At 45.4% G+C, this 13,611-nt stretch overlaps 1 protein-coding gene across 2 annotated transcripts in view; it reads left to right on the plus strand.

Annotated features, from left to right (window-relative positions):
• The first annotated feature begins 1,158 nt into the window (after positions 1–1,158).
• HPSE (heparanase) overlaps positions 1,159–13,611 on the plus strand; it is a 40,064-nt gene continuing 27,611 nt past the window's right edge. For both annotated transcript variants that reach the window (XM_047856901.1, XM_047856902.1), the window contains exon 1: positions 1,159–1,492. In XM_047856901.1, coding sequence (XP_047712857.1) covers positions 1,266–1,492 — 227 coding nt within the window. In that variant the 5' untranslated portion in view covers positions 1,159–1,265. The remainder of the gene's footprint in view (positions 1,493–13,611) is intronic.

The raw sequence follows: 13,611 nt of genomic DNA on the forward strand, positions 1-13,611 counted from the left end.
GGTTTAGTGAGTGCGATGGACAAGACAAACCCCATCTCTGCTTTCATGGAGTCTGTAATGTAGCAGATGAGCCCAATATGGGAGCAATAGTCACAATACTAGCAAATGTGGTAAGTTCTAGCCAATTCGGGGTACGGTGAGAGTGTGTCCTGGGGACATTCAGCTGCCTGGAGGTTCAGGCATAGCTTCTTTGAGGAAGTTATGTTTCAGCTGAGACAGGCTGCCATTTGCTAGGGGTTTGTGTAACTTTCTTCACGTCCCAATTTGACACTTGGACAGAGCCCAGGCCCTCATGTGTAAACGGGGCATAAAGTGCACTTGGCAGAGTTGTGGGAATGAAGAGAATACAAGTAAAGCACTTCTTAGGGCATCTGGCCTAGAGTAAGCCCTACGTGCGAGGTGCTAGTCACCCTTATTTATCAGTGTAAGGCATCAAGGGAAAACTGAAGGAGTTTGCCCAACAGCTAAAGACAAATGTACAGAGGGGGAATTTGGCAATGGCTCCAAATTCAAGAGACAGTCACTACCCCGGACTTGTCTGGAGGCTTCACGGCCTGAGTTTCAGGTGCTGGAGCACCTGACACGTTAAGGCTCTGCCCAGTACTGTTTCCATGGTTAAATTGGTGAGGAATTTTTGAGGGTTGATCTCTTTCTAGCTGTAGGTGAGCCGACGCCCAGGTCAGATTTTTTCACGTAAAAGTAATACGCCTGGGAAACAGCTCTCTGGTCAAAGGACACACGGTTAATCAAGTGACAAGCAAGTGTTGCTGAGCCAGATGCGAGGGGGAGTGACGAAGGCTCAACTGGAGGTTTTAGCTGAGGGTCATTAGACCCGGCGCCACCCCGATGACGCCTGGAAGTGGGGCACGCGGGCCACGACCCTGCGCTCCGGGGTTCGGGATGCCCAGCGCTGGTCCGCGGGCGCTCCCCCTCCAGGCCTCCTGGACGCACGTATCCGGCCACGTCCGCACCCTCCGAGCGCGGGTGGGTGATTTCGAAAGTGGGCGTGACCGGCCCCGAGGGGAAAGCGTGCTAGGAAGTGGGAGTGAGCGGGGGAGGCGGGGCGGCGAGAAGAGGGAGCCGGGGGAGGGTTGCAGGGCAGGAGTGGGAGGGTTGCAGGGCGCGGTGGGAGGGTTGCAGGGCGCGGTGGGAGGGGTGAGGCGCGAGGGAGAAAAGGGCGCTGTGGCGCGGCGGGAGGAAGTGCGCCAGGTCCCGGCTCCCGCTGCGAGGCGCCCCCGCGGGTGGGCCGGCCAGGTGAGCCCGAGATGCCGCTGCGCTGGAAGCCGGGGTCGCCGCTGCCGCAGCTGCTGCTGCTCCTGGGGCCGCTCGGCCCCTTCTCCCCGCGCGCCCCGATGGGACTCGCGCAGGCGGACGCCGCCGCGGAGCTGGACTTCTCCACCGAGCGGCCGGTGCACCTGGTGAGTCCCGCCTTCCTGTCCTTCACCATCGACGCCAACCTGGCCACGGACCCGCGGTTCCTCACCTTCCTGGGGTAAGCGCCGGCCTCTGCCTGTCCCTGGGTCCTGTCTTCCTGACAGCCACGCCCGGGAACCTTGATCTCTCTGTCTCTGCCTCTTTCCTTCCATCCCGCCTTTCCTCCCTCCCTCTCCTGTGACAGCCGCCCCCAAACCGCTGGTTCCCGCCTGCATTCATTCAGCGAGTGCTGCCTGAGCGCCAACTGAGGGCCAGGTATGACGGGGAAATTTGGAAAAGAAACTTGCCACCTGCCCCAGAAACACTTCTGGAGGAGGGGACTCGGGCAAGTGTACCTGGAGCCTGTGAGCCCTTGAATTTGCAGCACAGTGTAGGACAGGTAAGATTGTGGACCAGGCGTCCTTCGCTTAAACTCTGTTAGGAAGGTTAAAAGGAAAAAAGAAAAAGAAAAGAAGTCAGATGTTAAAAGTCTCAAAGAAGAGTAAGTGTGTGTGCTGTGTATGTGTGTGTGTAAAATAAAATTTTATATATTTTAAAATAAACTTTCAAAGAGCAGTTTTAGGTTCACAGCAAAGTTGAGCACAAGGTACAGAGATTTCCAGGATTACACTATATTTTTTAAAAAATCTAAGTATTAGAGGCACCTGTGTGGCTCAGTTGGTTAAGCCTCCGACTCTTGGTTTGGGCTCAGGTCATGATCTCACGGTTTCATGAGTTCAAGCCCCTTATGGGGCTCTGTGCTGACTGCAGAGCCTGCTTGGGATTCTCTCTCTCCCCCACTCTCTCTGTCCCTCCCCGACTTTCACTGCCTCTGCCTCTCTCAAAATAAAGAAATAAACTTTAAAAAAAATCTAAATATTAAGTAAAGGAGACCTAGGAGACTATTGCAGTGACTTACAGAGCCTTAATAAAAAGATATTTTTCCGACACGAGACTGCAAAATCAGCTGTAATTTTTTTTCTCCCCTGAAAGAGACAAACTGGTGCATGTTCACTGGCCCCCGCCTCCTAAATGCAGGCTGATCCCAGGACAGGGAGCTTCAGGGACAGTCCCAGGTCATCTAGGCCACTCATCTAGATCATGAGAGCCTCCAGAGATGGCCACACCTCAGCCAACACACACAGCTGGGAATCTCATCATTGCCAGACACCCACACCCTGTCCTTTCTGCGCCCACTCTGTTAGCTGAACTGCCATTGCTAATTTCAGTCATTTGTTCTGCCCATAAAAGCAGGTAGCCTAATGGTTAAGAGATTGGCAGTCTGACCACACCAACTTGATTCCCATCTCTGCCAGAGTTGGGTGGGTTGCTTGTTACAGGTTGCTTGGCAACCCCAAGCCTCAATTCCTTCACCTGTAGAATAGAACTTCTAAAGCCTTTTGGTGGGATTGTTCTGAGGACTTCATGAGACAATACAGAAGTGCTTAGCACAGTGTTTGACACAGAGTGTTCAAAATTTAAGCTCATTGCTTCTTCTTGGAAAATGAGGAGTATTGCTAACCACTCACCAGTTCTCTGTGTGTTTCTTTCCATCAGAGTTAACTTCCATCTTTCCCTGTGGTAGCAGAGGGAGAATTTCCTGGTGGAGAGGAACCCCCATGTTTTGCCCTTCCCCTTGGGAATAGGAAGCTGAATACCACACAGCAGGTGGTTGGAGACAGATTACTCTGCAGAAATGCTGAACTACAGGGCCCCATGTGTGAGCACCTCAGGCTAGCTTGGGAGGTGGTGGGGGGGTGATGATAGGAAAAGAGAGGGTGTTGGGGGTGCCTTGCTAAAAACAGAGGCACTGACTAAACCACTTTCCTGAAACGGGAGAACTCAAGTCCTGTTCTGCTGCTGCAGCTAGCCTGTGCCCACCCCTCCCCAAGGAAGGGCATCTGGAGATTCTTCCTGGAGAAACACGTCCAAAGGAAAAAACCTACAGCATGACTTTTAGGGTCCAGGCCTGATGGCCCTGCAGTCAAGCTAACACATGGACTAGCTCCATCCTCATCCTCCCCACCCCCAACACACACAGAACTTCCAGTCTGCAGTTCAGCAAGGGTGATACCTTTGTCTCTTGTCTCCCATAGCACTCTTTCTTCCCTGTTGGCCCCACCTTTTGGTTGAAGGCTGGAGGATAATGAAAACCAAAAGACTATATTGTGCAGTAGATAAAACTCCGTGTATTCCTGCTCATACGGGCTCCTGACCACACCAGTCCACTCCCTTGGCAGCGGCTGTCTTCATGCCTGCTCCTCAGGGGCATCTGCAAGCCCTTCCGTACTATTCCCAGCGAGATCTGAAAAGACTGAGGCTCAGATAAGCAGGAGCTCCCTCCCTCTCGCTCTCAGCTAAGACCTAGCTTCTGCATGAGGGTCTGAGAGTCCCTCTCGCCAGGGTGGTTAGCACAGTGCCCAAAGTGACCTGGCCATCTCAGAAGGCAACACTAAGCTTAATAGCTGTGATATGGGTGTTGTTCTGGTACCGTTCCTCAAAGGGGAAGCCGCTCAGGCAAAGATGGCAATGGCTGAGCAGAGCAAAGCTCAAGTAATAAGGAGAGGGTAATTAAAATAATTGAGCCTTTGTCATATGCCAGGCCCCGTTCGTAGCATTTCCTAGGTGTTAATGCATTTATTCCTTCCTACAAAACTATGAGGTCAGTGATATTATCATCTCCATTTTATTATTTTTTTTAAGTTTTTTTTTTTTTTCAACGTCTTTTATTTATTTTTGGGACAGAGAGAGACAGAGCATGAACGGGGGAGGGGCAGAGAGAGGGAGACACAGAATCGGAAACAGGCTCCAGGCTCCGAGCCATCAGCCCAGAGCCTGACGCGGGGCTCGAACTCACAGACCGCGAGGTCGTGACCTGGCTGAAGTCGGACGCTTAACCGACTGCGCCACCCAGGTGCCCCATCATCTCCATTTTAAAAAATGAAGAGGGGTGCTGGGGTGGCTCGGTTGCATAAGCGTCCGACTTCGGCTCAGGTCACGATCTCGCGGTCTGTGAGTTCGAGCCCCGCGTCGGGCTCTGTGCTGACAGCTCAGAGCCTGGAGCCTGCTTCGGATTCTGTGTCTCCCTCTCTCTCTGCCCCTCCCCTGCTCACGCTCTGTCTCTCAGTAATAAATAAACATTGAAAATTAAAAGAAAAGAAAAGAAAAGAAAAGAAAAGAAAAGAAAAGAAAAAAGAAAAAACATTGAGGTTTAGGGAAACTCTGTAACTGGCCCCTAGTCAGCCAGCTGTTCATGAAGGAGCAGAGTCTGGACCTAGATACTAATTGCAGGGACAAGAGTATACAAAATCAAAGTAAGCAGTTTATATTTCTTAAAGCAGTAGGGTAGGGTATAGAGGAAAAAGATTGTCCAGAAACAAATTGAGGAGATTGATATAATGAAAAGAAGCACTGACCCGAGAGTAGGAGAATCAGGGCCCAAACCTCTGAGGTGCTTCAACAGAATCCTAAGCAAATTTAATCAGATGGCGTGGTTCTGGTTTCCCATCACAGCAAACAGATGTGTTTTGTTTTGTTTTTCCACATTTGCAGTTAGAGAACGTAGAGTGCGCAGAACTTAAGTGCCAATGATAGAACAATCTAGAATTGGAAAGGAACATCTTTTCAGTTTGCTTTCTTCCCAGAGGTAATCAACAACCTGATCAAAAACTTCCTAAGCCGATGTGCAGAGCTCTGAACAGGCACTGACCCTCAAAGAATGGAGTGTTGAGACCAGCACTGCTCAACAGATAGAACGTGAGCCTCATATGCAAACTACGTGTGCAATTTAAAACTTTTTGGTGGGACGCCTGGGTGGCTCAGTCGGTTAAGCATACAACTTCGGCCCAGGTCATGATCTCACAGTTTGTGAGTTTGAGCGTCAGGCTCTGTGCTGATAGCTCAGAGCCTGGAGCCTGCTTTGGATTCTGTGTCTCTCTCTCTCTCTCTGCCCCTCCCCTGCTTGCTCTCTGTCTCTGTCTCTCTCAAAACTAAACAAAAACCTTTAAAAAAATAAAAAAAAAATTTTTTTTGGTAATTCATGTTTAAAAAAGGTAAAAGAAACAGGTGAAGTTAATTTTAATAATTTATGTAACACAAAATATCCAAAGTATTATCATTTCAACATGTCATCAATATAAAAATATTAGTGAGATCTCTTACACTCCTTTTCACATCAAGTCTTCAAAATCTGGGGTCTATCTTATGCTCCTAGCACATCTCAATTCAGACTAGCCACATTTCAAATCCTAGCCACATTGGCTAGTGGTTACTGTCTTGGCAATGAAGCCCACATTGCAAACAAGATACAGACACAAGCACAGTCCTCTAACACGAGGTAAAAAAGGAGAGTGCGAGTCAGTGCTAGAGTTCGTAGGGACTCTACGAGCAGGAAAGGTGGTGCTAAATGTCGACAGCAGTAATAATGCAGTTGTGCTTGCTTTTCATAAAGGTTTGCTTATTTTTTTCCAGCAAAGTTCATTCCTTTTTGCCAGTCTGATGAATAGTTATTAATAATGACTTTCAGTAATCAGATTCCTGCATCTTCAGGGACAAAATTGCTTTTCTTATTTGGAAAGTCACTTACTATCAACGTCAGGTGCACGTTTTGAAAACTGATGTTGGAAATAACCTCAGGCCCTCTGCGTGCCTATTGCTGAGAGAATGAACCACAGCCAGAGAAACAGAACTGAGAACAGTTACAAGCCATAGACTCACATTTCCTGACCCCCAAGAAGCACTCTCTCCCTGATTAAGTGCTCATTGTTCCCTTCTCTCCCAAATCTTTCATTGTGCTCTCTGGAGCCCTTTGCATAGTAACCCTGCTTTATCCTCCTCACAGACTATTCCCACCCTAGCTAAAACTTGGCTCTTCTCTGAAGACCCTAGTGGAGAAAGAGACGTGGCTACTTCCCTGAGGTAGCCCTTTGGGGTAGAAACTATGCATTCTCCAATATTGCAGCCCTTTTCCCATTCACCAATGCACCTTCTAGGTGATTGCCCACCATTTTGAATGTAGTTCAAATCCCTACTGGATTGTTACCTCGGGCAATAGCCTCCTTTTGTTCAGATTCCTTGTCTGTAAAAAGAGGATAATAATGATACCTACCTCTCTGGTTTGTTTCGGGATCGAGTAAAATATTTTATGCCAGGTGTCCAAAACACTGAGTTTGCACAAACCTAGTGCATGCTAGAGATGACGGTCATGACTCCAGTGTGAGGTACACTCCTCTATGTCTGGCTCTCATCCTATGCTCCTTATCACTGCGCTGTGCTTTATTCTGACTATCGATGAAAGATTGGCATTGATTTCACAGTTTTCTTTCCCCTCCCACGTTCCACCATCATCCTAGATGACTTCAGGTGCACTTGGATAAACTGTCTCTCAATCCCTTCACACCCATGCTTCATAATACTCGTCACTCACTGTTATATTGGAACCAGCTTGTACTATCTTATGAAATGTGTGCAGCTCTTCCCAATTCCACATTCACTGGCATCAATGCTGCCATCTTGAATCAGCCCTGGTGGGTATTTACACCACGGAAATTGGCAAGTGCTAAGAAACAGGGCACTTGCTATTAGGGAGCCAGCTTGCTAGCACACACCGCTTCACCCCATTTCAACCACTTCATGCCACGGCCATGCCTCTTTTCATCATTAAGAACCTTTTAACATCTGAAGTCATAAATGAAAATCTCCCATTCTTGGACCACACTCTTTACCCTCTTACATTTTCACTCTGTGGATCCACCACAACTATTTGTTACTTAACCTCCACTGGACAGCCTTTTCCTGTCTCTCTTTCTTCCATATCTCATTTGGGCTTCTTGGTTTGCCACATGAATCATTCTTGTGATAACATCCCCAAACTGCTGCTCCATGGTTCTTCCTGCCAAACCCAAACCTGTAGCTCCAAACCTAGCTACAGTTTCCCTTTTCAGGGGAAGGTTACCATGAAGTCTGGGGAGGAAAAATATTGCCTGATTATGAATTATAGTGCCTATTAATAAGCCACTTTTTTGTATTTGCCTTTGCCTCCTGTCTTAATGTGCCTCCCTAAATAGCTGGGCTATTAGCTCTTGGGGCAGAGGGGAATGTCCCAGCCACATGGGTTGCCCTATAAATTCGTGGCCTCCAGACTTACTTGGCCCTAGGGCTACCCCTCAATTCTTCATTTCTCTGCCTCTCTCATTCTCCACGTCCTTACAACTCTGAACCCATTTCTACCTCATCACTTTTAACCTATGTATGACCACCTTTCTGTTTCCCAAAGAAAATGAAGTCACTGGACAAGAACTTCCTTTTCTTCTTGCCACCAAATCTGCATACATACCATGGCCACGTCTAGCTTTCTTCCTTTCTCTCTCCTCACGCCAGCGCTTCTAGCTCTGCTGTGTGCCCTGTAGCCTCCCCAAGGACTTTGCTCTATCAGTCATCTCTTCTCTTCTCCCCCTTATGTAATCTCTCCCTTTTGACTGAGTCCTTCCCCACAGCGTAGAAAAATCTCAAGTCTTTCCTGTCTCAAACACCACCCTGTATGTATGCGTCTGCAGCAACTGCCCTCTTTCTCTCTTCCCCTTTGTGGCCTTCCTTACTGCCTGCCCACTCCTTCCTTGGTCCACCTTCACGATGTCCCTATCATAGTGTCATAAAATCAATGTCTCCAGTATCACAATGGCCTTTTGTTGCAAAATCCAATAAACACCTTTCAGTCTGTATCTTATTTGGTCTCAGTCATGGGTTTAATTTCTCAGTGTCCCCCACAATTCATACATTGAAGTCTTAACCCCGTATCTCAGCATGAGACCTTATTTGGAAATAGTGCCACTGAGGATATAATTAGTTAAGAACTAGTCGTACCAGAATGGAAGGGGCCCTAATCCATTATGACTGATGTCCTTGCAAGTAGAGGAAATCTGGAGACCGATATGCACACAGAGAGAGCACTGTGTGAAGACTGGAGTAAACGCTGCCACAGGGAAATCAGAAGCTGGGAGAGAACCTGGAACGGATCCTTCCCAGGTAACTTTAGAGGATGCGTGGCCTTGCCAACACCTTGATTTCAGATTTCTAGCCTCCACATCTAAAAGAAAGTAAATTTATGGGGCGCCTGGATGGCTCAGTCGGTTAGGTGTCTGATTTCGGCTCAGATCATGATCTCACAGTGCACGAGTTTGAGCCCCTCGTCAGGCTCTGTGCTGACAGCTCAGAGTCTGGAGCCTGCTTCAGATTCTGTGTCTCCCTCTCTGTGTGCCCCTACCTGGCTTGTGCTCGGTCTTTCTCAGTCTCTCAAAAATGAATAAACGTTAAAAAAAATTTTTTTTTTTAAGAAAGTAAATTTCCCTGTGTAAGCCACTGGTTTGTGGTACTTTGTTACCGCAGCCCGAGCAAAGTAATGGAGGCTCTTGGAAGCATTTGGCAAGGTTGACGATTGAAACTCCATGTTGCCTCCATTTCTGGGGGTTTCCCGTGCCTCTTTAACACTTCGTCTCTTTCTCTAGCTTGTCTCAAATGTTGGATGTTCCTCAGGCCTCTGGCTTAGGCCTTCTTTTCACATCACGGAATCTCCTGAGTGGTCTCATCCACTTTCAGGGCTCGAATTCATGCAGTGGTATGCTGGGAAGTGTTTAGCAATTGGCTCTTGGGGACGAGGGGAAACTGATTTATGGTGTTTTGTGTTTTTGTTTTTGTTTTTCTTTTTTTCTGATTTCTGTGGTATATATACTCCCACCATGGCTGGTTTCAAACTGCCAAGAGTTTAACAACTTGTTCTCAAAATATAACAACTGGCTCTCACAGCTGGTATGAGCCAGTACAAGCTGGCTCCAGCGCATCTCTGCCTTTGTGTCAGAGACAAGCAGTTTATTTTTACACATAAGGTAAGATAAAAATACCTGTAGTCTTTTCTCTCTCTCAATAAACTGCTCCGTAAATGGAATATCTGCGGCTGCTTTTATGTGTCCTTTTGTTATTTCCATACCGCTGTGGTGGTGGTAGAGGCCCCGCCCCCTTTTCTTTTTTCTGTCTGTGATAGAAACAGTGTATCTCTGATCAATTTTGTTTTTAGGACTCGTTTTGCAGCTGTTTAAAGTCTGGTTTTTGTCAGAGAACATCAATCTTGTCTTCTCAAAATAAGGAAATGTTCCCCTGCAAAGGAGATAGTCAAAAAGGTCTTTAATACCAACACTTTGCAACACGTGACTTCCTTTACTTGGCAGGAGCTATAGCACTGAGTTTCTATTGTGCTCAGAAAACAGTCTTTGTCTGGCTCTATTTGCCCTTTCACCAGGGAGCACTCGCTTATTCATTCACTTAACAAATATTTATTAAGCGCCAGCTGTGTGCCTTGCACTTATGTAGGTGCTAAGGAGATTCTGATGAGTCAGACAGATAAGAACTTACAGGGGTGGAGGGGAGACAGGTAGTAAACCAAGCAAATAAGTAAGTTAATTTCAGAAAGTGGTGAATCCTTTGAAGAACATGCAGGGCAATGTGACCGAGAGTGACCCGAGGTGGTATAGTCACTATCTCTGGGAAGCAGGCTCTAGGACTCGGGCATCTGACACGGGCTGTGCACAGATATGTATCTTGAGGTACCATAGCTCCTTCTACATTGTGCTAGTTTTCCCTCCATTTCCCAGAGAGCACCAGTGTCTCGTATTGCTTGCGAATACCAGCTACATAACAAATCTAAATGAGCTTCCTCTATCATCCAATGCAATCAAAATGCTGAGGACTGAAATCAGTGCCTGGCCAAAGGCAGGGGAACAGAACCAGTCTCAAGAGACTCTGAGGAAGTACCTTATATCAGTTTTAGGGCTGTGTCTCTGCACCTGTGGGCTGGGGGTTACTAGTCACCGACATTTAGATCGAGGACTGTACATCTTGCACCTCGCCTAGATGTGTCCCTGAGCTCCTGTTACACATGACCAAGGGCCAGATGGAAGTATGTTCTTTTTGGTTTTCCTTTAGCATCTCAAATTCTACAAAACTGTGCCCCTTCCCCGCCCTCATGGCCATCTCCAGTCTATCACCTGTTCTTTATCTCAGCAAATATTACCATTTTCCAACATGCTTCCCAGGGGTAATCCTTGACTCTTCTGCAATATCCAATTAAACACCGAATCTAGTAGTTCTACCTCCACAGGTATCCTGAATGTATCCACCTCTCTCCATCCCCACTGCTGTTCTCTTACCTCAGCCCATCACTTTCAGTTTATATAAATGTGACCACAGTCTTGGTCCTTCTCTTCAGTTATTTACACTACAGCCTGAGATTCTTTTCTAAAATGGAAGGCTAGTGAGGCCATTCCACTGCTTTAAATCCTTCCATAGCTCCATATTGCCCTCACAGAAAATTGGATTCCAGGACATGGGGGCTCATAGTCCCTACATGGTACAGCCCTATCTGCCTCTCCAGTCTGTCCTCTCCCTGCTCTCAATCTGTAGGCTCTAACTACACCCATTAGCTCTTCAGCGGTGCCATATTCTCTTCTACCTCTGGTCTTTATGGACATTTCCCTACACCTGGAACACTTGCTTCAATCCCATCTATCTTTGATCTGGATTAGATTTATTCCTTTTGAATGTCTAACAGTGAAACTACTTCTCCTGAAAACCCCTAACCACAGCCCAGCCCAAAGTCTGGGTTAGGATCCCCTTTGTATGTTCTCATAACACTGTTTTGCAATTGCCTACTTACTTGCTTACATATATACGTATATATATATGTATATACGTATGTATGTATATGTATATATGTATACATATGTATATACGTATGTATGTATATATATATGTATATGTGTATATATGTATATATATGCAAGATTGTAAATTATATGAGAGCTATCTCTGTTTTATTTGCTATTGTATCCCCAGAAACTAGCATAATGTTAGTATATATGTATATATATATACATGTATATGTATATATATATGTATATATGTATATATATGTACATATATATGTATGTATATATGTATATGTATATGCAAGATTGTAAATTATATGAGAGCAATCTCTGTTTTATTTGCTATTGTATCCCCAGAAACTAGCATAATGCCTGGCAGAGTGGGCCTGCCATGTATATTTATTGATTAATGAATGGATAGCTATGTGTCCCTTCACTAAATTTTGGTTTCTTCACCTAGTCTTAAAAAAATAGAAACATATACACAAAACTACGTTGTATAAATTAAAATGTCATTTGCTTATTATGGAAAACTCATAAAATCAGAAAAGAGTCTACCATCCATCTCAGTACATAGTAATGACCCGTTATCTCCTTCTATATATATTATTTTCATTGCTGAAATCACACGATGCAGTTTTTTTTTAATTGTGGTAAAATATACCAAACATAAAACTTACCATTTAACCATTTTAAGTATGTAACTCAGTGCCATTAAGTACATCCACTGTTAGGGCACCTGGGTGGCTCAGTTGGTTAAGTGTCTGATTTCAGCTCAGGTCATGATCTCGTGGTTCTTGAGTTTAAGCCCCGCGTCGCGCTCTGTGGTGACAGCTCAGAGCCTGGAGCCTGCTTGGGATTCTGTGTCTCCCTCTCTCTCTGCCCCTCCCCTGCTCGCACTCTGTCTCTCTCTTTCTCAAAAATAAACATTAAAAAAGTTTTTTTTTTAAATGTATATCCACTGTTGTGCAACCATTACCATCAGCCATCTTCAAACTTTATCTTCCCAAACTAAAACTCTGTGCCCGTCAAATAACAGTGCTCTCTTCCCCTCCCTACAGCTTTTTTTATTGGGGTTTGTAGCAAAGTGGAAGCGGGTTTCTTCTGATCCTTACATAGTCCAAGTTAGCATTTCTGTTTATTTTCAAGTTGTTTGAGGATTTCATGGCAGAGGCCATCCTTCCTGGTGTTCTTTGGTGCCAACAGATGTCTCCGTCAGTGCCAAATCCCAAGCTGATAACATTTTGGAAGCCTCACTTTGTGCTGCATTTCCTCATTCTAGGACCTACGACATATTTAGGCACCCATGAAAATATTCTAAGTTTTTTTTTTAAGATTTATTTGTTTATTTTTGAGAGAGAAAGCTCGAGCAGGGGAGGGGCAGAGATGAAGAGTCGGGGAGAATACCAAGCAGGCTCTGTGCTGACAGCCCCAATGTGGGGCTCAAACTCACAAACTCGAGATCATGACCTAAGCAAAGTCTGATGCTTAACCAACTGAGCCACCTAGGAGCTCCTCTAAGTTCTTTTAAGATCCAAAGAAAATGAACTTTTAGGTCAAAGAAAATATTTTAATACAATAGCGTTTGTCTTTATAGAAATATCATCATAAAATATAATTTTCAGTATTTTTTAATGGAGGAATTGGACCATGAAGGCAAAAGTGCCTGTAGTACAGTAAAAATGGTGAGGAGGAATCACTGAAGTTTTTAATGCAGGAGACTTATATCCTTTGGTCTATTTCCATCTTTGAATTTCTCTTCCCTAGGCATAAATAAAGATATCTTTAAAAAAATTATTTCTTTTGAGAAGGAGAGACAGCGAGCAGGGGAGAGGCAGAGAGAGAGGGAGAGAGAGAATCCCAAGCAGGCTCTGTGCTCTTAGCACAGAGGCCAATATGGGGCTCAAACTCATGAACCGTGAGATCATGACCTGAGCCAAAACCAAGAGTCGGGCGCTTAACTGACTGAGCCACCCAGACATCCCTGAAGACATCTTTCAAACATTTTACATAGCAGTGTATATAGTTAAGCAATATCCGAAAATTTTAGATTTAAAAAATTTTAAATTTTAGGTAAGGTCTCTATTATGATGTTAAGAGGTATTGTCAGTTAGTCCTCCTAGAATGATTTTCCAATTTGAAAGAACCTACATGTAAGTTAATTAATTGGACCATTCCAAAGAACTACACAGCATTGGTTTTATGTGTTTTAAGAGAATTCAGAGCACAGTGTGGCCATAATCACATGTATGAGACTTCAGAAATGTATGGCAACCGTCCCTGTTATCTGGCTCTCCTATTTTCTTAATTTTGTTTAAATATTCATGACATGTTCACCTTTCTGAGAGAAAGGATTATAAATCATTTTACTTCCATTCTATAGCATTTGGTACCATCTGAGCACATACTAGGCACCTATCAGGAGCATTTTTGACTTGATGAGATATGCATTTATAATTGCTTGAATTGAAGGGGTGCCAGGGTGGCTCAGTCAGTTGAGTAT

Source organism: Prionailurus viverrinus, chromosome B1 (genome assembly GCF_022837055.1).
Source record: "Prionailurus viverrinus isolate Anna chromosome B1, UM_Priviv_1.0, whole genome shotgun sequence".
Classification (NCBI taxonomy): Eukaryota; Metazoa; Chordata; class Mammalia; order Carnivora; family Felidae; genus Prionailurus; species Prionailurus viverrinus.